Consider the following 23,858-nt stretch of genomic DNA (forward strand, 5'->3'; position numbering starts at 1 on the left):
CATAACCTTTGGCACCCTAGAAACCTTCCCCTGATTGGGTTTCTTCCGGTGGACCAATGCCTGCAAGGGTTACTCCGTGAGTGCGTGGTTCCGGAAGACGTGGCGGCTGCAGTAGCAGCAGCAGTAGGCTGTGTTGAAGTGCTTGTCTTTATTTATTGTGTTTAGCTGTTACCCTGGTAGCCTTTCATCCATCACTGCAAAAATGATCTCCTTAACGGATTCACAGAGTAAGGCAATGTAGTTTTACAGATGGGTGCTTTGAATTCAGCGTTTGTCTCTTTAGGTCTATAAACTGGGACTTGTGTTTGTGCTGTAGTGAATGAATGGAGACCTGGGGCCTGTGTTGTGTTAATTGCATCCAGTAAATGTTAATCATGCCTGTCTGCTTTTCCTTCTTGTATTCTTGGGTGTCCATAAGTCAAATGCTTCGGAACTTGAGACATGAACAGATTTGAATCGTGTTACAGGTGGTCCCTCATATAGACACAGCCAGGGGGCTGTAGCAGAAACAGCCGGCAAGATGAACAGTATAGTGCTTTAATTTCGCGGTTGCTTCAAACGCTCAAGACTTCCAAACATGTAAATCTGGAGAAAAAGATTGCCCTTCCGGTTGAGAACAGTTTCGCGAAACCAAATCGGCGATTTAAAAAAAAAAACAACTGCAGGTACCACCTCAAAAGTTTTGTCACATTGTCACATCTGTTTCTTTAAAGTAGATTAAAGATGTGATTGTTTTCTGCTTTGGGGTAGTTATAAACTCCTTTATCTGATGGGTGAATTTGGCTTTGCCTTCATAAACGATGTCGCGGGTATTACGCTTCTACAGACTAAACTAGATTTCGCTGCACTGACAGCCGAATCAATTTTAGTTGGGAAGGGACATTTTTAAGGCCTAAAGTTTTAACTGCCACCGTTGTTTCATAATTAAAAGAAATATTATGAAGAACTGATACAAATGAACCTTCTACTTGTTCCGATTGCATTTTTAATGAGTTTGACTAAGGTCATTAAAATTGAGGCGATGTGCCCTGTAGTCTTCGCTAAAACGTTATTTCGCTTAGCTCTCAGAGATATCGTTTCACAGCTATGTGCACGCATTTCAGTTTGCTAAAAAGAAACGGGGTTTTTTTTTCCCTCGTAGAAAAGAGTGCATCATGTAGTGACATTTTCAGTACTATGGCATATGATTCATTTTTGTTTTATGGGCTCATTCCAAAGGTCTGTAGTCTTAGCACCTCGATTGCCCTCAGTACGTCGGCAGTAACGTGAAAGTGTATATGCGTTTCTTCATTTGAACAGTCTTGACCTATTCAAACTGAAGGATACAAGAAATTACACAGTACTTTTAAAAAGTATGATTCTGTTGTGTCTTCAGAAAGCTCTGTACAAAATATGTTGAATTTATGTTTTTCTACTGTTTAAATAATGCAATTCCATGTCATTTTATACAAAACATCAAAAACTGTATAGCAAAATTCAAAACCTAAATGAACATTGTAATTATCTTCTGAGCTAGACTCCTTTCGTTTACTACAGTGTACTGCAAAGCTGTGATTTGTCCAGTTTTGGTATTTAAATATTCTAATATCTTCCCACTTTCTCTCCAACCCAGAAATTGGAATGGGATTAACAGGCTTTGGTGTGTTTTTCCTGTTCTTTGGGATGATCCTATTCTTTGACAAGGCTCTCCTAGCAATTGGAAATGTAAGTTCTTAGTTCTTCCTCTTTGTAATACACTCATCAATTCTGTGCTTTTAATTGTTCCGAGAAACTGACAAGCAAGTGTATTGATCATCTGCTCCTCCTACACCCTACAACGTGGCCCTGCAGCTCATTGCAGTATAAAGCTGAATAAAGCCTTTAATTTATTCAGTTTAATTTAAATTAATAGTTGTTAATTTAAAAACATAATGGATTTAATTTGTGGCTGTCTGGTTATACATTCACTGGATACCCCCCACTACATACAACTTTCTTGTTGCCTCATATTCATTCCCTTTTGGATGGTATTACCTGTGGCAGAACCCTAGCTGGGTGTGAAATACTATTTCAGGGCTGTTCATAATGGACTTGTTTTCACTGTGCATCTAAGCCCCTGGGCCACATCCTGAGGGTGACTGTGTGATGAACACGAATTGGCTTATTAGTCGATGAGAAAATGCTGCAACAAATAAGAACCTCATAAACATTATGCAGCTAACTAAAATAGAGAGTACAGGGGCATTGCACTGAAACAAATCTTTAAGTCATCTTGGTTAAGAATTGTTTGGAAGCACGGCAGAGAAATTAGCTTCATTTGCCTCCTGTTCTCAGTTTATTGGTACAAAACACCAAGTTCCGGTAAAATCTTCAGTATTAAAGGAAAACAAATAGTGACGGAAACTGTCACAGCTATAGTATTGCAGCCTCACAGGTAAAGTAGAATCCATAGGTAAAGAAAAGTGCTGTATTTGACTTTCTGAAGTGATGGAAATACATATTTATTGGAGTATGAACTCTTTGCTTATTTCCACACACTGATTGTGAAACAATTGGTATTGGTCTTGTCATATTGGCAAGGATTTCATTTTATGATTGAGAAATGCAGAAAAGACCTTTTATACAGGAGAGACTCGGTCCTTGGAATTTCTATAAAAAATGTCGGAATAGTAGTCTGTTTTCTGCATTAGGGTAATCAAATGTTCATGATTTCTGTGCACATTTTTATGTGCAGTTGTTTAAATAAAATGTTAAAAGTTGAACATCTTTTTTTTCAGAGAAAACCAAATAGGTGAAAAAAAACATTGAGGTCAGGTTCTGTTCAGAGAGAGGTGAATGTTTCTGTATTTCTTTTGTTTCCCCTTTTTTCTTCTGCATCATAACAGTTTAATATTTGTTTGATGTGCTGCCTGAGTGACCTTTTCAGAATCCCTGCTTGTGTGTCCGGGTGCGTCGCTCTTCGATAAAGAACCCCACTCAGCACAGCCCGCTTAGGTGTCTGTGCGGATCAGCGAATACGAGCCTGGACACTGCGCGCAAGCTGGAAATGAAGAGTGATTCTGAGAGTGCAAGGAAGGCCCGAGACCGGGAGAATCCTCATTAATAAGCGGGGCTTGGTTGAGGCGAGACCCCCGGCCCCATCTTTTAAATCCGTCTCTCTCTCTCTCTTTCTGCAGATTCTGTTTGTGGCCGGCTTGTCCTTCGTTATTGGGCTCGAAAGGACATTCAGGTTCTTTTTTCAGAAGCACAAAATGAAAGCCACTGGTTTCTTCCTGGGAGGCGTGCTCGTGGTGCTGATCGGGTGGCCCATGATTGGAATGATCTTGGAGATCTACGGATTCTTTCTGTTGTTCAGGTGAGAGGAGAGGTGGTGCCTGCAGCATTCCTTGTCAAGCCGCAGCGAAGTTTTTACTTTGCTTTGTCACAGACGTGCTTACCCTTGGGAGTCACATTTTAAAAAATGCTCTTACTCGAAGAGTGCAGCCATACCTAGAAGACTAGAGTGCAGTAATTGTTCTGTTTCTAATGTCCAATATAATATTTCCACATGAAAATATAACTTTTTTTATCGTTCCATCGAGTTTTGGTGTCTGTGCCAACCCTCCAGAAATAAAAAACAAAACTAAAATATACTGCACATGATATAAAAAGCCTTTTCCTGTGTAAACATATTGTCTGGACAGCCCTCCACTGTGTCCATTATCCTGTGTAGTAACCGGGGATAGGGATGTGCTGACATAGTGACGAGACTTTCTCTGAATTCCCGTACCTGTGCTGCCAGAATGAACCATGCCATATCAGATATTTAGATTTTTTTTTTTACTTGTTACGTAATTGATTGAATTTAAGCTGTTGCTTTTTACAAATCCATGAGCTCAAATGTTTTTATTAGACATGTTAATTGAATTGAACCAAGTTGCCTTCTCTGCAAATTAATCGCAATATTACCACTTTCAATGCTGTGCTTTAGGTTTAAAAGATATAGAAATCCAATTTAAAAAGAAGCAGTGGCCGCAGAGCCTCCTGCTTTGTAGCCTGAGCTCTTCAGATCCTGGATGATAAGCAAAGCTGGGCCTGGTTAGTACTGGAGATGGGGGCTTTCAAGGAAAACCTTGTTGCTGCTGCAGTGGTGTTGGTGGACCAGTAGGTGGTGCTCTTCCCTCAAGACCAGCTTTTTTAAACCAGTGCCTCAGCACGATGACTGGGTACAGTGTGGTGTAGGAGGTGCCATCCTTTGGCTGAGACCTTAAACCATGGTCCTGTCTACGTGGTCATAAAAAATTCCAAGGCATTTTTTAAAGAAGGTGGCAGCAGTATTAACCCCAGTGTCCTGTCTAAATTCTACTCTGGGATTGTTCAGTCTGGCCTTCCTAAAGTTCTCCTTTAATTTACTTGCTGAAACCAATTATTCACTTCTCCACCTGTTGTAACGTGTGGTAGGGCTCCTGATTTATAATGGTTGCCATGCATCACCCTACTGGGTGCTGATGTTCACGGGTGGATGAACGTGGTCCCCCTTTATATGTAAAGTGTTTTGCTATGTATATGTAAGAAATGAAAATGCTTATTAAAATTACAGGAAAGGGCAAGGAACGAAAGTTTTGTAGTGAAAATGTTGCAAAAAAAATTTCAGAAAAAAAGTGATTTTTCCTCTTTCTGTCACAGGGGCTTCTTTCCAGTGGTTATTGGGTTTATAAGGAGAGTGCCAATCCTAGGATCTTTATTGAATTTACCAGGAATCAGTGGGGTACGTATTAGTTATACTTTGTCATGCAATACATTTTGTGTTATTACTGTAACAGACTTGAAGTAAATGAATACTAAAACTAGAAAATACTTTTAAAAAACATGAGTTTGATGACTGCATGGCATCATTGCAATAGAGGCCTTCTTATTGAAATGTAAATGTCTTTCTTTAAAGTAAATGTAATTCTGTAATATTTTTTTAAAGCCTACGTAAGGCTGAGAAGAGAGTCTGCAGTAATGGTCAGTCGCTGTTCATCTTTCATTAGGTTTTCATACTGCATGAATATCCGGTTCCCTCCATTGATATATAGCCACACTGTAGTTGTGACCTTTGGAATATTTTACATTTCACAAAAAAGTGACTTGCATTTCATTACCTTGTTTATTTTTGTTTTAACCAATTTGTATTACTTCTTTTTGTGTTTATATAATAGTTCTGTTCAGCATTTATAATTTAGGAGGAGGGGATTGATTCTACTGAATGTGTAAAAGGTCTAGCTATAATGAGGTCCCTGTTTCTTAATTAAATGCACACACTGTCAGGTTGTTTTCTGTTCATCTTAAATTACATTACAGATCGACAATCTATAATGTATGCACACAGTGCAAAGATTGTGGCATCTGTTTCTGACGCTGCCTGGCGATACAGGAGTCAAAATGTTGTTAGGAACGCTAAAGTGTCTAAATTAATTCTTGGTTAAGGAGTGAAAACGTAATTAATGTAATTGCACAATTAGTAGCCTTTCCCTTGAATTTAATTAAGAAGCAGAGGCTATTCAAAAGGAAGGTACTAGCCTGTCCAAGCCAGTGATTCTGGTCTAACTGACCCCTCAGTATGGACTCATTACACTTTTGCAGATGAATCCTGAAGGTTTTATAAGAAGCTTGTCAATTTGCGATACATATTAAAGGCCATAGTGAACTCAGAGAATGCACCCACGTACAGCTATATTTTTATTATTTTTGGAAAATATGCTTAGGTTCTTCTCAAGATTTTCTTTTTGTCATGAGACAAGAATTTGAACCTTAAATGGTTTTGTCACTACGTCTTGAAACAAAGCAGCTTTTGAATCATGCTATCCTGGGTGCATTTGTTTTTGTTCCTGCAGTAGGTTATATTTACAGATGCGTTGATTGTATGTATACAGTCTTGTGAGCTGAAAGGTCAAGAACGCAATGTCTAATCACATTTTCTTCGGCGTTTCTTCTTTTGCAGTTTGTGGATAAAGCTGGAGAGAGCAACAACATGGTATAACAGTTACTTCAAGTTTCTTTGGAAATTGCTTTATTTATAATAGTTTCCTAAAGTAACTTTATCCCCCCATTTCTCAGATTTCAACCAAGGAGTTAATGTCAGGAAACCCTTTATTTTGTTTCAGTTTGAAGAAATTGAATTTCATTTGCTTTCCCTTTTGAATAGTTGCAAAACTTGCTGACGTGCCAAGCAAGTCTGCAGTGTGACTGCTTTCATAGTTTTGAAAGTGTATTGGATGCCCGTTGCTACCTTATAATAATGAGGGGACACAGTTACTCTGAAGGAATGTCTAGCACAAGGCACAGATTATGTGTAATGTTACATGGTCCTTTGCTATAAATGTTCTTTCTACACATACATTTATTGTGGAAGATAGTGACTGAATGAAATATACCTGGCTGATCCTACTTTAAAATTGAACTGTTTTAGAATGTACATTCTAAAGGCTACTGTTGAGTTACTCCATTGTACATCGGTTTCTTTGAAGATGGATTTGGACTTCTGTTACAACATAATCATACAACATAATCAGCCATGCTATTTTGCTGTGCCTGCACTTACTTCTCAGTTGGAGAAAGCCTGAGTGCTAGAAAACAAATAATTTGTGTTTGTTTTATTTAAGTGCCAGAACCAGCAGTTTTTCCTTTCTTAAGTACAGTAAATGAATGCTCCTGTGTAATATAACCTGCAATGTATCTATGTAAGTGATGCAGGAAGGTTGGACTGCATTAAGGTTTTTAAAATACGATTTGGGTCACTTTTATTAGTGTAAAGTATTAAAAAACTATGTTTTGCTGTATGGAACTTTTGTAAATACACATTTAAAAGGAATAAGAGTTGTGTTTTTTAAGACAATCCCAATAAATACTGCTGTATTCTGAGAAGAATTGCACATTGTTTCTCTAGTGTTGATGACAATAATAGGTTAAGGTCGTCACTCATCCAGTAAGGTTTTCCTGCTTGTTGTAGCATGGGTTCCTTAACGTTGATATTGTTGGATGTGTTTTATCCATGAATCTTTTTATCATTAATGTTATCTGTTATTTTTTTTTGTAAAATACAACATTACTTAAGAAAAGTATTATTCAAATATGTTGACAATGCCTTAATCTTTGAGAAAACACATGCAGACAATCCAGTTAATCCTCGATTTACATAAGGGCAACCTTGAATAAGACGAAATTTATGTGACTCGGAATGCACTCTTATACTGTGGGTTTTCTCTGATAACTGGTGTCATAATTGCATTACTGCAATAGTAAAAATTACAGTATTACTTCCACTGTATAGTATTGTAGTGTTCTGTCCCCCTGATAATGGGCTCATGGGAGAGTTGTTTAGACTTCCTAATCTACCACTGTTAATAGGGCTTCACTGGGAATAACACCACCCATGAATTAAGTGTACTGAAAGAATTATGAACTGTTTTAGTCAAATTATAGCTTAGAAAACGTTCAAGTGGGTAGCTGTGTCAGCTTGTGTAGGCTGCAAAGGAACGAGTAAAAGTTAATTCCATGCTGAAAAGAGAAGAAAAGAAACGCATAGTTGTTTCTTTGCTTCTCTTTTCATCATGATATAACCTCTTCCTTGTTCCAAAATTTGGCTTAACCTGCTTGGCTGAGGTCTAACCTCCTGGCCAGGGGACGAGGAGGCTGGGACCCCCTTCCGAAAAGAGTGAGGAGTGACCAAGGGGCAGCGGCAGAGGTGGGATGCGAAAAGATGTATGCAATAGAGAGAAGGGGATGACGTACCGTATCTATAAACTTTGGATGAGGAAATGAAGCCGAGTGTCATTGCGAATTACAGACAGTTGAGGCTGTTTGAACCTGGCAGTTGTCTTCAGTCCCAGACTTGTATAAACTCCAGGAAGGTAGACTTCTTCCTTTTGTCTTTTACTACATGGGGTGTGAGCTAATACTATGTTCTTTCTCTCTCACCACCTCTCATTGACTAGCAGCACCTGTTAATTATTAGGGGCGATATACTGCACCCAGGGCCTGAATCCAGCTGTCCTGCTTCTACTTCTCAACGCACAATTTCTAAGGGACAGAGGAACAACAGCTACAGTACTTTAACAACTAAACTGTAAACCAAGTAAAGAACACTGCAAAAGAAATGACATAACTTAGAACTTCACATTCATTCCTAGTGTTGGCTTGCTTCTCGCATCACTAGAACACTTTTCAGCTGTGAGGACAAGGGTATCCTTGCAGACACAGTGGGAATTATTCCTGGCAATGCACCAGTAAGAGAACATCTGCACACAAGGCAATGAGGGACTGAGTAATGGCCATAGGTCTTTAGATGTAGACTCTGTAGTTTTGCATAGTTTCTGTTGAATTTATTTAAATCAGGAAGTACAGTATGTGTATTATATTTCATAGTTTGTATTATGGTATGGCCATGTCCAGCTGTTATTTTATAGAAGTTCATAAATCCACTGTTCATATTTGTTTTTAAGACGTTATTGCTGACGATATGATCTTGCTGATTGGTGCCAAATTGCTAGCGAGGGGATAATTCATGGCATGCAAGTATGAAGTGATCTACAGTAACCAGATTGCTAACCTCTACTCTAGCTTGTGTGATGCTGACATCTTATCACTCCCTCAGTGCTTCCAGCTTCTCACTAAGTCTAAGACATGCGCTCTACTAAGCAACCAAAGTCTGCTAGTCAAGTGTCAGGGAAACGCGTCCCAGTTTTTAGTGAAGAAGGTCCTCCGTGTACTGTTTGATCAGCACAATTGTACAAGTATGTTTGAATACTTATGTCAGCAACACATGAAAAGACTATTTACATCGTATGGTGTAGTGGTATGAAATTATAGTAATATAGTGTAGAAATGTTTGACTCACTAATACTAGTAGTAACACTGTACTGTAGTAGTTATGTACTGAAGTTTTAGTACATTATTTTGTAATTTATAACTATAGCAATAATTTCTGCTAATACTAAAATGTACCTATAGTACAATATAGTAATAACACTAGTGAAATACTCCAGATGCAGAAATGCTCTAAAGCAATAAAATAGTATAATAGTAGCCAAGCAGAGGGGTGGGACTGTGGTAACTGATGTGGTAGCTGTGAGACTACAATTGGCTATAAGTTATGTGCTATAGATCAGTGGCCTTAACCTACATGCTCTCATTAATTAAACAATGGCATGCAATAAAAAAAGACCTGATTTCTTTCTCACCGTCTTGAGCACCTTATTTTCTGTAAGCATACTTTTCACTTCATCTCTTCCATATGAAGGCAAGGTAAACACCTCTAGGAATGTACTTTTTCGTTTCTTTTTCCAGCATAAAGCCATTTTTCCACCAGTTTTCAACATGCATCCCCTTCCATGCCGTACATTCAAGAACTTGTACAGCACACTTAGGATTAACTGTTTTATAAAACAAATGAACATGTAATTGAATCTGTAAATCTACAGTGTCCATGTAGGGATGGTTCCATACCTTCAGTTCCAATGCAGAATTAGATCAGAAAGAGGAAAATAAAGCTAATTGAATCAAATGAAAATTGCTATAACGATTTTTTGGTTTACACAGCCTGTCATTAGGCTCATGGGAAATAACACATCCTCTTTAATGACATTACCACTGTCTCCAAGTCACTTTAGTTATTGTGTAACAGTAATCCACTTTAAACTGTTTCCAATCCAATACAAGGAAACTCATGGCACAGTGTTGTGCTGGTGTTGGCTAAAATTATTCAAATAAGAATCCCTAAGCTGACTCTAAGGATCAATTAATTTAATAATCCTACAAGTCTTGTCTCATAATCTGCACAATTGCTATAGACTGGTTGTCAATTTTAATTCGGAGAGAATCTTTCAAGTTGCATTAACCTTTCAAGTTGCTTTGCTCTGAGTAGCTGGTGATTTCTTTCATACAATATTGCTGACAGGACAGATTTTATACAGGCTATTTGACAGGTCTGATTTTCTAATTCATTGAATGCCATGTCTGTAAAGACATTCACAACCGTACTGTCTTTAACCTCCAGTCCTTATTACATTCTAAGAGAACACACCACTGAATTCTCACCTCTCATTCTTTTCACGTTTGCTTTCTCTGAAAAAGGAAAGATGTTCTTGATGAAGGACAAAAATTAAAACATAAAGAAGGTGTTGTGAATAATTAAGCATTTTAAATGCAAAAATAATGTAATTTTACTATTTAATCAAGGGACATTGGAGTCTAGTGACGGGTTTTAATAAGCACTTAGAATCATTCACAGTCAAGGATGACTGTCTTCCATTCACCCATTGGAGAAGATCAGTGTGGCATCTGCACACTCTCTGGCAGGCCGATGAGAAACTGGCTCCCTGAATATGACTTTGTACAACATGTGATAGGCAGTATTTGTGTAAAGAAAGTTAAAGGGGTCAAGGTTTTGGACATATGTATGCATTTGTGTTTATTTATTTGGAAATACAGGAATCATTTATTCTGGAATTAAAGCAATTTATTTTTTAACATCATTATTTGTGATATTTCAGTTTCAGTTTTGTGGAAAAAAAAATATTTACATAGTCCCAGTTCTATTCTGGTCATTTCATTACAGCTTAGAAACATTTTGTAAGGTTTTAAAATTCAATTTTCTGGGACATAGAAGCATAAACATATGAATATCTTCCAGTTTTTGGAGAAAGGCAAATACAATGTACTAAGAGTCCAATCTCCAGTAACTGGATTGCTAATAAAGAAATTATTCGGGGCCTTTGTTTTTTCACTCTAAGATGCATTTTTTCTAATCACCTCCAGAGGCTCTTGGAGATTTGAGTTGTCACACCTCAACTTAAAGGGCATGCAATTGAGGCCAATGCCAGCAGACGTTTTTAAACCCTATGACAGACAATCTTCCTTTATTACTTGTAAAACTGAACCGAAGATTCTCTATCGGTAGTTTCAATGGTGAAAAACATACATGCTTACTGGAATATCTTCTAAGGTACTAAATACACATGTCCAGATTTAAGACAGACTGGACAGACCCTGAGGTCCCCAACTTACATATGAAGCACTGCTTAGTTTTGCTCCAGGTTATCCTCAGGACAATAAGAATAGTCCAGCTCTGATGATCTGTGATCTGATATTTCAGGCATAGATAATTCTGCTGCTGAAGATCGGGCTCCAGACAATGTCAATGTCCAAAATCAGCCTAATGTATTCTCTTGAAAATGTGTTTGCACACAGTGACAAGTTTCTTTTAATGTTTATAATGTTCTTAGTGAAGTCCAACTGATGTTCTGTAACTGAAAAAGGATTTTTTTTAACATGAAATACTTCTATTCAATCAGTGGTACATGGAAAATGTCAGATTACTAAGTTCAATGTGCTGGGAAGTTAAACTATAAAGAAACTATATTTTGTGAAATCTAAAGAACATACATGAGAATAATTCTAGTTGAATAGTGAAATAGCTATATTGTGGTGGAAAATACCTGTTGATTTAATGAGAAAGGCATGATCACATCTGTTGATTATTAAAAGCAATGATAAGAGATTCTCTACAGAACAGGAAATGCTAGTGTGTTGTGGATAAACTCTTAGGAATGATTTGTAGAATTCTCTGGTGTAACTTACTCATCGATTAATTGCCACAGGCAACTTTTGGAGATGGTAAATAAGCGTGAAAATGCCAGTGTTGACATCATATCAGAGCAGCTCTGATCACTTTAAAAAATGCTTGTTAAAAGGGTTTCACAGAAGTCTCCACCCAATTAAAAAAGAGGAGTATGTACAGTACAGTTGCAAGAAAGTTGCATCAGTTCCTGCTGATGAGAAGCAGAAATTAACATAATGCTGCCTGTACCATGCTTGCTAGTAGGGATGGTGATGACTGAGGGATGTACTATGTTAGGTTTATGTCAGATGTTAAGCTATAAATTTAGACCAATTTTGCAAGAAAAAGTTTGTGAACCCTTTGGAATTACCTGGATTACTGCATTAATTACTCATAGAAAATGTGATCTTCAACTAAGTTACAATAATAGACAAAAACACAATTTGCTTAAACTAATAACACAAAAAAAATTGTACTTCTTATTGTCAGTACTGAACGCTTCGTTTAAACACAGTTCACAGTAAAAACACAGTTAAATTCACAGTTAGACCAATTTTATTTTGTCTGATCAGAATTCATTTAACCACATGGTTGCAGTACCACTTGCAGTCATTCTTGAAAGTTTGTGAACCCATTGCATAATTTGAGATTTGTATTTTTAACAACAAAATGCATATTTAATCAATCACTTCCTAATTGAAATAAAGTATAATTATTCACCAATTTGAGTGTCTTGAAAGAAAATGTCCATGCAGCAAAATAATACACACAGTATACAGAAATTGTGCAGGTGCAAAAATAAGTTCTGTGACTTACATCAAGGTAAAGCAGGATCAGGTGGGTCAATGACAGAGTGTTAACCAGTTGACTGAGATAACCAATGAAATTGAAGATCTGAAATGAAGTGTTAGGGAGGAACAAACATAAATAACTGCAAGAAAGCAGGTCAGTTACTCTTCCTGCGAGTCTAGCATCATGCCTCGAATGAAGGAAACATCAGCAGAACTGAGGAAAAAAGTAGTGGATGCTACTTCATCAATCTGGACAAGGTTATAAAGCCATTTCAAGAAGATTAAGACTGCATAAATCCACTGTTAGGCAAATAGTATACAAGTGGAGGGCATTTAAAACAATGGCAAGCCTGCCAAGAAGTGGACATCCTCCTTACATTTCACCCAGGGCCACAAGGAGAATAATAAAAGAGGTAAAAGGTAATCCTAACATAACATCCAGAGATCTACAAGCCACCCTAGCTGCCTCTGGAGTAGTGGTGCATAGCTCAACAATAAGAAGAACCCTGAACAGAAATGCCATCTATGGAAGGGTCACCAGGAAGGTTTCGTTTTGGTCATCACACACTTCACACACCTGAAGAAGGCTCCACGGCCGAAACGTTGTGTTCTCTTTCTTCTTTTTTTCAGCATGGAATAAACCTATATTACTTGTTCCTTTGCAGCCTACGCATGCTGACGTAGCTACCCACCTGAACTAATATTGTTACTTCAAAATGTACAAATGCAAGCTTTAAAGCAATACGATTTGAACTCTGCAAGGGTCTGAATACATTTGTGAGGCACTGTGTGTCTTGGTCCTCTTCCGTATTGGAAGGTGAGACAACGAAGTTACTTATCGCGTTTTCTACGGAAGCTTCCGTAATATAGTCAATAATATTGTCCCATGCAAAGTAGCATTGACTTTAACTACAGAAGAATGTCGTCACACTCCTGTTTGTGAAATTGAATTAATCTAAAGGAGCACGTGTAGTGTCTATTTCGTATACAAGAAATAGACACTACACGTGCTGTGACTGAACATTCCTGGGTTAGACGCAAAAATATTTTTTCTCTGTTGCACTAATAACTAATACTTTCGTAACCACCACTGCAAACTAATATGAAAGATTTAAGTGTGGCGCAACCGTGCAAATGACGGGAAGTCAAGTAAATCAACATTGTTTCTCTCTGCGGTATTAAGCGTTAAGTGGTTTGCTCCGTTTAAATGACATTCCCAGGTATGTTTGAGAAGCCAAAAGATCTCAACAGTAATGTGACCGAGTTAAATGCATTGGCTCTGATGCTGTGGTTGAACAAAGTCACATACCTGAAGAATGCTCCAAAGCCAAAATGTATTTTTTTTTTCTTCAGACAGATGAAATACTGTTGTTTCTCCTTTGTTCCTACTTGTCAGAAAGGAATTAACCTATACTTGTTCCTGTAGATATTTATAATGTATGTATTGATTTTGGCTTCAAATAGTTTTTACTGATTATTGATCTTTTACCAGTATCATACATACCTGAATACAATGTACATGAGATGTTTGATTGAAGGTGAGCTCTTCTCCAGGACACTAGTCTTTACACCTTTCCATTGGCTACCTCCATCTTCCATGATCTTATAATTATTATTTTCTAATCTTATTAATAGTGTTTTGGGCACTAGCCTTGCTCAGAACTAACTTGTTTGGGTGAAGTAAATGTATTCTGTTTTTTTTACTGTGCTTAATATAGCACTTTGCTGTAGCATTATGGTTTATGTGAAGGAACAAGCGAAGGTTTATTCGATGCTGAAAAGAGAAGAAAAGAAACTTGTTCCTTTGCAGCCTACGCATGCTGACACAGCTACGTACTTGAACTACTTATGGTTTATTTGTTGTGAATGTATGACAGAGGATACGTTCACATTCACTAAACAAAATGTTAGAAACTGTTGGTCAAATTCATAAACCCTCAGTGGCAGGCAATGTATATGGTCTTAGTTGCCTTGAGCAACATGAAAAAAAATCCATTAGGTTCTAGAGCCAGAACAGTCCCCACAGCTCGATCCTGTTGAAAACTGGAGAACTAGAGGAACATACAGTTCAATCAGAAAAAAACATAACTTTCATCATAATCCCAACTGCAGGTGAGCCTGAAGTTGAGTTGGCTAAAAGAATTAGATGGGACAGGATTGCTATTATCACTGTATCCCTTGTGGAGTATGCACTGTGGCCCATCAGAAATTACCATTGTGCTTGCACTTTAAGCAACTTAATAGCACAAACTTTGTAAATGAGAAAAGGCAATTTCACCCATCTCTAATTGATTAAGTAATTATGCAGTTTGCTCACTTCTATTATTGGCTAATTGATCCAAAGATCTCATCCAGTTTCTTTTAAGCGAAGTGATGATACTCAACAAAACAGCTGGACAGCTTGTTCCATATTCCCATATCTGTTTAGGAAAATAAGTGCCTTGTATTCTCAGGTATAAATCCACTTCCCTTTAGATTATTGAGTGAGGTTACTAATATTTGGCCAGGAAGTATACATGTTCCAAAGAGTTTTTTTTTCTATTGTTCTTTGTTTCCTTGTTAATTTTAATAGAAGCTTTTCTAAATTAAAGTGTTGGATTAGCATACTATCCCTGAGTCACTTTAGGCTATAGGTGCAAGTCCAGACTGTACGTTAGGGGCTTGTAACCCTGAAGAGCTGTAGAGTCTTCTGTTTTTTTATTTCAGGTTAGATCTTTATGACATGAACTGGATCAAGCTGTTGCTTAGTAGAACCTAGCATGAAGCTAGTGGGTGGAGTGGTAGCACTGTGGCTAAGGATCTGCGCCTGTGGCTGGAAGGTTGCTGGTTCAAATCTCATGGTGGCAGAGGAATCCTACTCTGTTGGGCCCCTGAGTAAGGCCCTTAACCCCAACTGCTCCAGGGGTGCTGTACAATAGCTGACCCTGTGCTCTGACCCCAAGTTTCTCTCCTTGTCTGTGTCTCATGGAAAGCAAGCTGGGGTATGTGAAAAGATGAATTCCTAATGTAAGAAATTGTACTGTATATGGCTAATAAAGTGATCTTATCTTATCTTTTCCACATTGACTATTTAAAGCTACAGTACAAGCTGCCCAGCATCAGGGTTGTCCAGAACCATGAATCTTTGCTTTAGAGCAGGGGTGCCCAACTAGTCAAAGCTTGCCAGTTGATCGCAAGAATGTTTGGCAAAAAAATAAATGGGCTGTTTGACTTCTTTTTTCAATAGCCTTAAAATTCATTTTGACCTATGCATGTAATGTCATACATTTTACTGCCCTTTACTGTGTGTTTAACCCTTGTCAGATGGGTTGTAAAAGTCTCTTCCCTGAGTGCTGGCTGACACTGAAAAAAAAACTACGGGAGCTCCGTAAATAGAGAGTGTTGTGTGTGTGTGTGCTACCCAAGAACGGTCTCTTGGTTATTGCCGCCCGAACCTCACATTCACTACAGTGCATAGTGGAGCGAAACAGACTGGCCGTGACAAATTCGCCAACAGTTTGATAAGTTTGATTGCCTATTTGATAGCTGTAGTGTTTGAGCGAAAATGATGAAACAAAGAGACCAAAAACTTACCGTGACCACAAGGAATGGGAGCATGATTATTTTTTTCTACTTTTCGCATTCAAATCTGCAATGCTAGCATCTACATGAAAAAGGGAAATATAGAACAACATTTCAAAACTACGCACAAAACGTATGATGTGGACTTTCATCATCAAAAGGGGAAAAATTAAAATCTCAACTAGCCGCAGTTGGTTTTCACGAGGCCTAAAGCAAGAGGGAAAGTGACAATCATCGCATCGTTCCGAGTGAGCCACGTCCTGGCTCAACACAAAAAGTCATTCAGGGATCGAGAAGTAATTTTTAAAAAGTGTTTGGTAAAGCTGCTGACTTGCTGTTTGCAGATTTTAAAAAACAAACATTTCTTGCAAGGTTCAGACAGCTGTTGCCTGAAATCAGAGTTTCTCAAGTCCCTGTTAGAGGATGACCAGTGGCTTCTGGATTTAGCCTTCCTCACAGACTTGACTGAACTGCTGAATGAGCTGAATGTCGAGCTGCAGGGACAAAATAAAAATGTCATCGACATGATCAACAGTGTCAACACGTTCAAAAACAAATTACAAGTGTTCTCAAGTAAGCTTCTCGGTGCCAGCGCTCACATTAAGGTAGGATTCTTTTTTCTAAAATGGGGAACATTACTTGTTCACTGTAGCATGAGTCACTTGCTTTTATTTGCTCTCATTTTAGTGATGGGTATCTTTATAATAATAATAATTATTATTATTAATAGTAATAACAAAAATAATAGTTATTGTACTGATGTGTCCACAGTCTGTTTTTCCTATATCAGAGCTTCAAATTCACAATGGTAGATCGCGCTGGACTATCAAATGAAAGAGTAGATCTTACATTTAAAAAGGTCTGGCACCCCTGCTTTAGAGTATACAGCATGGTTACACAACTCCAGGCCTGGCAGGAAAGAAGATGTCTGGATTTCTTTCTTACTGAGCCCTTTATTATCCTGTTGAACTAATCATTTGCTTAATTGGCCAGGTTGAAACATTTGTCTGTTTTTAATAAATTTAGAGAGGCCTGTAAACCTGATGATCTTTAACCCTTCAGGACTGGATCTGGGCTCCCCTACTGTAGAGAATATTGATCCACATTATTGTCTCCAGATTAGCTGAATTGTGCACATATTTTGGATTCCTAGGCTTATTCACTCCATTACTGCACAATGTAACTGAAACGTTTCTAAGATTTCATATCATTCCATCAATATCACGCTTGTTTGAAAGATGATATTGGCAGTGTGAATAGATAGTGTGGGGACCCATGTTCTACACCCACCTCGCTTCTCATTGGTATCAGTGGCATCTCTTCTGAAATCTAGAGTCGATGAAATGTACAAGGACACTGAAAGTCATATACTATATGGTCTCCAGCAGCAGCCATGGACATCCAAGTGATGATATCCCATTGGTGCTATACGAGTGATCATAACCCATTGGTGCTATCCCAGTGATGATATCCCATTGGTGCTATACCAGTGATGACTACATTATGGAAAGCAGATTGCTAAGGAAAGTGTGGTATAATTATCTGATTACATGTGTAATGACTTCAACTCCATGACTTTAATAAGCACGTCCAATGAAGAGTTTAATCTTCAGAGTCTGTTTTCCTTAACGTAGAGGAAAATCTAAATCTAAGAAAAGATAAGGTGGGTGGCTGCGTCAGCATGCATAGGCTGCAAAGGAACAAGTAATAGGTTTATTCCATGCTGAAAAAAAGAAGAAAGAGAACACAACGTTTCGGCCGTGGAGCCTTCTTCAGGTGTGAGGAGTCAGGAGTCACGCTTCACCTGAAGAAGGCTCCACGGCCGAAACGTTGTGTTCTCTTTCTTCTTTTTTTCAGCATGGAATAAACCTATTACTTGTTCCTAAGAAAAGATAATGCAAGAATGATTTGAATCTTCCAGACAACTGCTGAAGAACGTTTTTACTCAACGCTAAAATTATTCTGCACCTCAGACATGACAGACTCATGAATGTTTTAGTGATCTGTAGAATCTGCTTGTTTCAAGTGTAAGTCATTAAGTTTTGCATTGGTGAATTTGATTATATAAAATGAATTTTTATTAATAAACTGTAAGTTGTTTATGGAATCCACAGCAAGGAGTGTGACAGACACTGCTACATCATTTTTTTACATTATTCTTTATTACCGTTATTCTATTATTATTCATTTGAAGTACATTTACCGAAAATATTAATAAAATCAGCATTTGTCTAATGTACAGTATATTGTGCAATATGAGGCATCGGGTCTCTGTCTTTAAATTCTGTTTTCTTAGGTCTGCTCTCTGGTGTGTTTATTGATAAAATTAAATGTTTAACTGCAGGACTTGATACTCCTCATGTTCTGCCTTGGCCGATTCAGTCGTTAAATGAAATGCTTGGATGATGAAAGACCATCGTAAAGCGTTTTGATTATGACTGTTTGGATCAGCTTGGTCTTATCTTTAACGCGTAATTGCTATTTTAATAGGATAAAATCAGACGAAATACGACAGCAGGCTAGGAACAGAAGGGGGTGGGAATGTTTTGGGGGTGGCTGAGACGAGGAAATATTGTTATCCTGTTATTCAACATCAAAGTGACACGCAGAGTGGGGTCTTTGGATCTCGTGTTTGCACCGTTCGATCAACCCCACGGACTGACTGATAGGCACTTCGGTATTCCCAGGAGAAATGATTGCGCGGTTTTTTATCACAAGAACTGACAGGGGTTCCCTTTGGATTCACCCACCGAGACGTTTATATAGAGCAGGGATTTCGAATCTCAGCCAAACAACTTTTCACGTCCGGGCAGATCAAAACTGAAGGCAGACGGATACAGTTGGAAGAGAACCTCGCCTAAGAATGAAAGTAAGCAATTATGTTCTTTTTACATCTGCGCATTTTCAAGCGACTGAGTAGATAGCTGAAGCTTTTACGAGTCAGATATATTCTTTTTTATATTCTGTCTCATGACCTGACCATACAATAAAATTGCAAGCGACTGCAAGTAACTACGATGGGATTGCCCTAATTTGCCACTATACAACTCGTTCTTACAAGAATAATAAAAAAACTCCCCCCTCCAAAAGCACAAGGTGGTATCCGTCTTGTTTGAATTGTTATTTAATTTTATGATGTTGTTGGTATGTTTCTCGTACAGATTGCCAAAGATGTATTTCAAGGTACAGTGCTACAACTTGACCAAAGTAGCTGAACGACAATTTCTGTACTTATCATTATAGAATTTTCCGGAAATAAATAAATAAAAATCCACTGTACAATAGTATTATTTATTTATCGGAAGCAGCAAAACAGCATCACCACAGTTCAAAACGTATTTTCTTTTAGCTGAGCACTAGTGAGGATAGAATAATTTCTTAAATGGTAACGCAGGATGAATCAATTCGCAGGTGTTGATATAGTAAACCCAATAACTTTTTTAACTGTTGAGATGTATGACTGACATGAATTGCTAATAAGAGGAGTTTCTTTCGTTATGTAAATACTTTTCATCGGATTTTCTAAACAAATGAAATGATAATTCTAGCATATGTAGTATATTCTAGTAAAACGTTATTTTAATGAGATTGGTTTGCTTTATTGGGTTTGACAACTGTAGACGATTTCTGAAGATAAATACTCAAAGCTTGCACTGACCAAAAAAGTTTATTTTTAATTATATTTTCTCCTCTTTCTCTAAGCGGAGAAAAAATACTATTTTCTATTTTCTCTACAGGGATTAAAAACTCTTACAGCCTATGCGCTTGCTGTGTTGGTATTGGCTACATTCATCGCTCACTCTTGGAGCGCTCCGAAGGTACGGTTTTATTTAACTTGAACGAATCGCGAGTTTTACTTAAAGAACCTAACACTTGATAACTAACTCTCCTCTCTCTTTGATCAAGGGATTTCAGAGAAGAAACTGGACTCCTCAGGCGATGCTTTACTTGAAGGGCGCCCGTAAGTAAGAGTTCGTTTAAAAACATCCTCCGTGTTTCTCCGTCATGCCGAGTGACTTCAGCAGTTTACTTGTTTAGTTTATTATGTGATATTTATAATAGTTTCCTTTAAATCAAGGGGATGAAAGCTGTGTTTATTCGGGTCCGTTTAAATGTTTTTAAAACTGCGCCATCACCGAAGTTATTATTTTTATTTTCTCAGATCAACAATAAAAGATGTTACCACTTAATACAAATGCTTTATAGAGAGCTGTTCGGACTCGGGCATCGCATAGCGCTTCACAAGCAGTATAAGAGGGGACCCACTTCATTCAGCAGTGAAGGGCAATCCTTGCTTGACCAATCAGTGTTGTGGAAGTTATTTTACACTTCGAGCTTTTGAGTATCTCAGAGATCTCTCCAATGCTATTGTGTAACAATATATTAAAATATAATAACACCTACAAATTCCAGCAGTTTCATTTTTACGAAGATGGGTATTGTCCATGAAAACGAGGGATGGTTTTTCTGAAAGGGAGAGAGAGAGAGACTGCTCTGGAAGTACAATACACTAATATCAGTGATTTTTGATTAAAGAAACACACAAACGTTAGGGGAAACAGTTAATGTATTCATGTTCTACATTTTGAAATGGTAATGTTATATTTTCTTTTTATTTTCACTGAAGATTAAAAAGTTAATGCATTGAAGGGATTCCTTTTTGTGGCTCAATATGTTTGTAGTTTTGTGTTTTGGTTATTCTCGCGAAGAAGAAGGTTCCACAGCTGAAGATCTGTGTTGCCTTTTCACTTTTCATGGCTCAATTAACCTTTAAATGTGTTAGTACTGTATATTCTGTTAAATTGTTTTGCAGTGAAACAATGGAAGGAAGAGTATAGCCTTCACATTATTAGTTGTACAACTGCTAGTGGTAGTAGCATTTCTGAATGTTAAAAATCTACACTTCTTGTGTATTCTTTTCAGGTGGTACCAGGTAATGACACTTAACAATGCATGTTTAAATGAAAGTTTAAATTAGTTTATCTTGCGGTATTGCAGAAGGAAGACGATTTGTATCAGAGGACAGAAAAGAAGGTGATGTTTATGATGCACTGCATTTAGGTAAGAAAACAGATGATGATTCATTCATTCATCTCCTTGTTATCACTGCTGTTACTAACATACCTGGACAGTAGTAAAACAGCTGTTGTTCATTAATCTATAATTTTCTGTTCTACATACAGTAGATTTTATGTGGAAGTTTAAAAGAACGTTCAGAGGAATAAAGATTCAGATATGCGTAATTTAAGGAACAGTGGAATACAATTATGTAATCTACCATTGATATTAAAATGCAATCAGTTCCAGGCTACTAGCAACACTTTGTATCCATTTTCTATTAGTTTAAAGTAATAAAATTTATAGTAATTGTTAATTAGTGCAGAATGTGAAGTTCTTTCAATTAATGAATTGTAATTGAAATGTGCAGAATATGCAAAATTATTAATCCTTTATTTTTAGAGATAAACTGTACTTTGATGTGTCATAGCTGTCATATAGACATAGACATGATGGGAATATATTATTTTTTTTCAATAGCTACAAATTTAATAATATTAAAATATTTTCTGCCTGGCAAACCTTTGACCATTCCTCTGTCAGTGTTCTCAATCTTCTATTTAATTTTACTTTTTTAATCAGAAACTAGAAGCCAAGACAGCAGCCCTCTGAGCCTGCCAGAGGTTGCAGCTGTACTGCTCAGTTTTATCCAACAGGCAAAGGAGGAAGGTGAGGCAATTAATTCCTTCACAGACCACTTTCTAGACCAGCTCTTCATTGAGTTTATCTGGAGGTTCCCTTGTGTTTATCGGCAATGCTGTAGAGCCATACTGTAAGTGCAGGTTTTATAGATGTCTGTAGGTCATCGATTCCTTTATAACTTCTAGAAATGGGGTGAAATAGGGTTAATTTGATGTACAACAAAGTTTTGAGTGCCCAGCTCAGGCTGAAGGTCTTTCCCCTTCCAGCTGAGGTAACTCATGAAAAACGTTGACAACAGTAGAAAAGAGCTCAGCCACATCTGTTCCAAGGTGATTTTTTATTGCTGTTGATGGCACTTTAAACCAGACACATTTCTCTTCCACAATAGCTAAGGAGCGTGGCTCTGTAATTCCACGTTCAAGATGTGCAGTTCTTCACAGATAGAAGATAACATTTTTGAAAAATGTTAGGATCTGTGACTGATCCTTTTTTTGTTTCCATTGCAATAAGCAGCAATTACAATTAGTGACTTAGCCCTTGACCGTTCAAGTACAATGAATCAGTGAGTTTTTTTTCTCGTTTTTGTGAAGCAGCGTGAGCAGATCTCGGGTTTGAGCTGCATGACAGCTCTACATCACATTAATATTGTTTAGTCCCACAGGCACATTGCCAGGGTATGTTGCAGTTAAATTGGTCTTCATCCAACAATTTATAAAGATATCATCACGTTTACACATCCTACCTCAATGAGGTGACTGAAATCTCTGTCTGTGCGGGTTCTGGAAATTAGAACAAAAGATGGCATTTGATTTCTCGCTAGTTGCATTTCACTCCTGTGACACTTCCACAAGAGTAACAAAACATGCACAAAGGTAAAATTTATTTGAATACCATCACTGTATGATGCCTGGTCTCTACAGTAGCTACTGAATGTGAAAGGGAACATCAGAGACTTTTCCAGGTCCACATTGTATCCAGTGTGTAGATGTTAAAGATAACGAAAGCAATGCTAAGAATGTACAAGTTTCAAGAGCGCAATGTTACTCACAGAGATAAGAGGCTTGAGTTTAGTATTGTAAGTTGTGAAAATAATATATTCATGAAAACATGGAATGCCCGGAAGAAAGGCATTCTCTTCAAGAGTGGATGCCACCTATAATGGATTCCTTTTAATTGACCACAAATATGTTCCATGCATGTCTGATTTTAATAGTATTCTTCACATCCCTGAGCACTGTAGCTATTCCTGACTGTGCCAGAGAACTGCTAGAAGCCTACGTGTCCTCACACGAGTCTGGAGTTTATTGGATTCTGCTGTTGTTACTACTGCAATATGCAGACTTCCTGTTTCTGTGGCCAGGTGTGCATTTCCCTCTTGTGCTGAAGGCTGCACAGGGCAAAGTATTCATTCTCATATACTATAGTTTACTTTTCGATTTTTGCCTACAGGTCAATGTATGGGACAGGGATTTGCTTTTTATCCTAATTTTATGAGAGTAATTGTCGATGTGTTCCAATGTCAATCAAGAAAGAAACAATACACAAGGAAAAAGTAACATGAAATCATAAATATTTGGATTTTAGACTTTGCTCGGTGCCTTGCTGGTGGCACCATAATTCCTTACAATGATGATGTATAGTTAAAGCACAAAACAAAGAGGATTCATTACCCATGATTTTAAAGGGTAAGTGGTTAATGAATGAGGGCACCCTGAGCTGAATAACGTTGCAGCAGGAAGTCTCTGACCACTGTACTTTCAGGATGGGGCAGCTGAATGCCAGTTCAGGCTTTTGTAATTAATAATGAGTTCCTAAAGTGACAAGATGCTAAAAAAGTGAGAAAGTCATTAAATTGAAACAGTTCTCTAACACAGCAGATTGTGGGAGTTTTTTTCCATATAATAACATTTTAATATAAACATTTCAATATTTTAAAACATAAGGGTGATTGTTACCTTCTTTGTAAAATATCTAAATATATTGATCAATTGCTCTGACAAAAACATTATCTAGATTCCTAAAATAAATTGAAGTGCTAGGTGATGCACAGCACATGATTTAAATTGTTCATGTGTTAAGTTTTTAATATCAAACATTATGGACTAGTTTCACAGCCATTGCAATATCACCTCTGAGTTTTTATTTAACTTCATGGCTCATGCATATCGTTTTTCTTCCTTACAGCTAACGAAAATGCTGAACAAATGAATTTTCAAGACCTGCCAACATGGAACAGAGAATTCTTCTAA

The 23,858-nt window shown here is 37.5% G+C and overlaps 2 protein-coding genes across 2 annotated transcripts; both read left to right on the forward strand.

The window, feature by feature from the left end:
* Window positions 1–78: 78 nt before the first annotated feature.
* On the forward strand, window positions 79–6,867 carry golt1ba (golgi transport 1Ba). Its single transcript, XM_088923840.1, has 5 exons — window positions 79–227; window positions 1,613–1,704; window positions 3,156–3,334; window positions 4,645–4,726; window positions 5,942–6,867. The coding sequence occupies exons 1-5, from the start codon at window positions 203–205 to the stop codon at window positions 5,978–5,980; spliced, it is 417 nt and encodes a 138-aa protein (XP_088779966.1). The 5' UTR covers window positions 79–202; the 3' UTR covers window positions 5,981–6,867.
* Window positions 6,868–16,433: 9,566 nt separating this feature from the next.
* spx (spexin hormone) lies at window positions 16,434–23,858 on the forward strand. Its single transcript, XM_088922630.1, has 6 exons — window positions 16,434–16,482; window positions 19,612–19,727; window positions 19,816–19,870; window positions 20,908–20,970; window positions 21,550–21,636; window positions 23,794–23,858. Exons 1-6 carry the CDS (start codon window positions 16,434–16,436, stop codon window positions 23,856–23,858), a joined length of 435 nt encoding a protein of 144 aa, XP_088778756.1.

Source organism: Atractosteus spatula, chromosome 8 (genome assembly GCF_055471065.1).
Source record: "Atractosteus spatula isolate fAtrSpa1 chromosome 8, fAtrSpa1.hap1, whole genome shotgun sequence".
In the NCBI taxonomy this organism is placed as follows: domain Eukaryota; kingdom Metazoa; phylum Chordata; class Actinopteri; order Semionotiformes; family Lepisosteidae; genus Atractosteus; species Atractosteus spatula.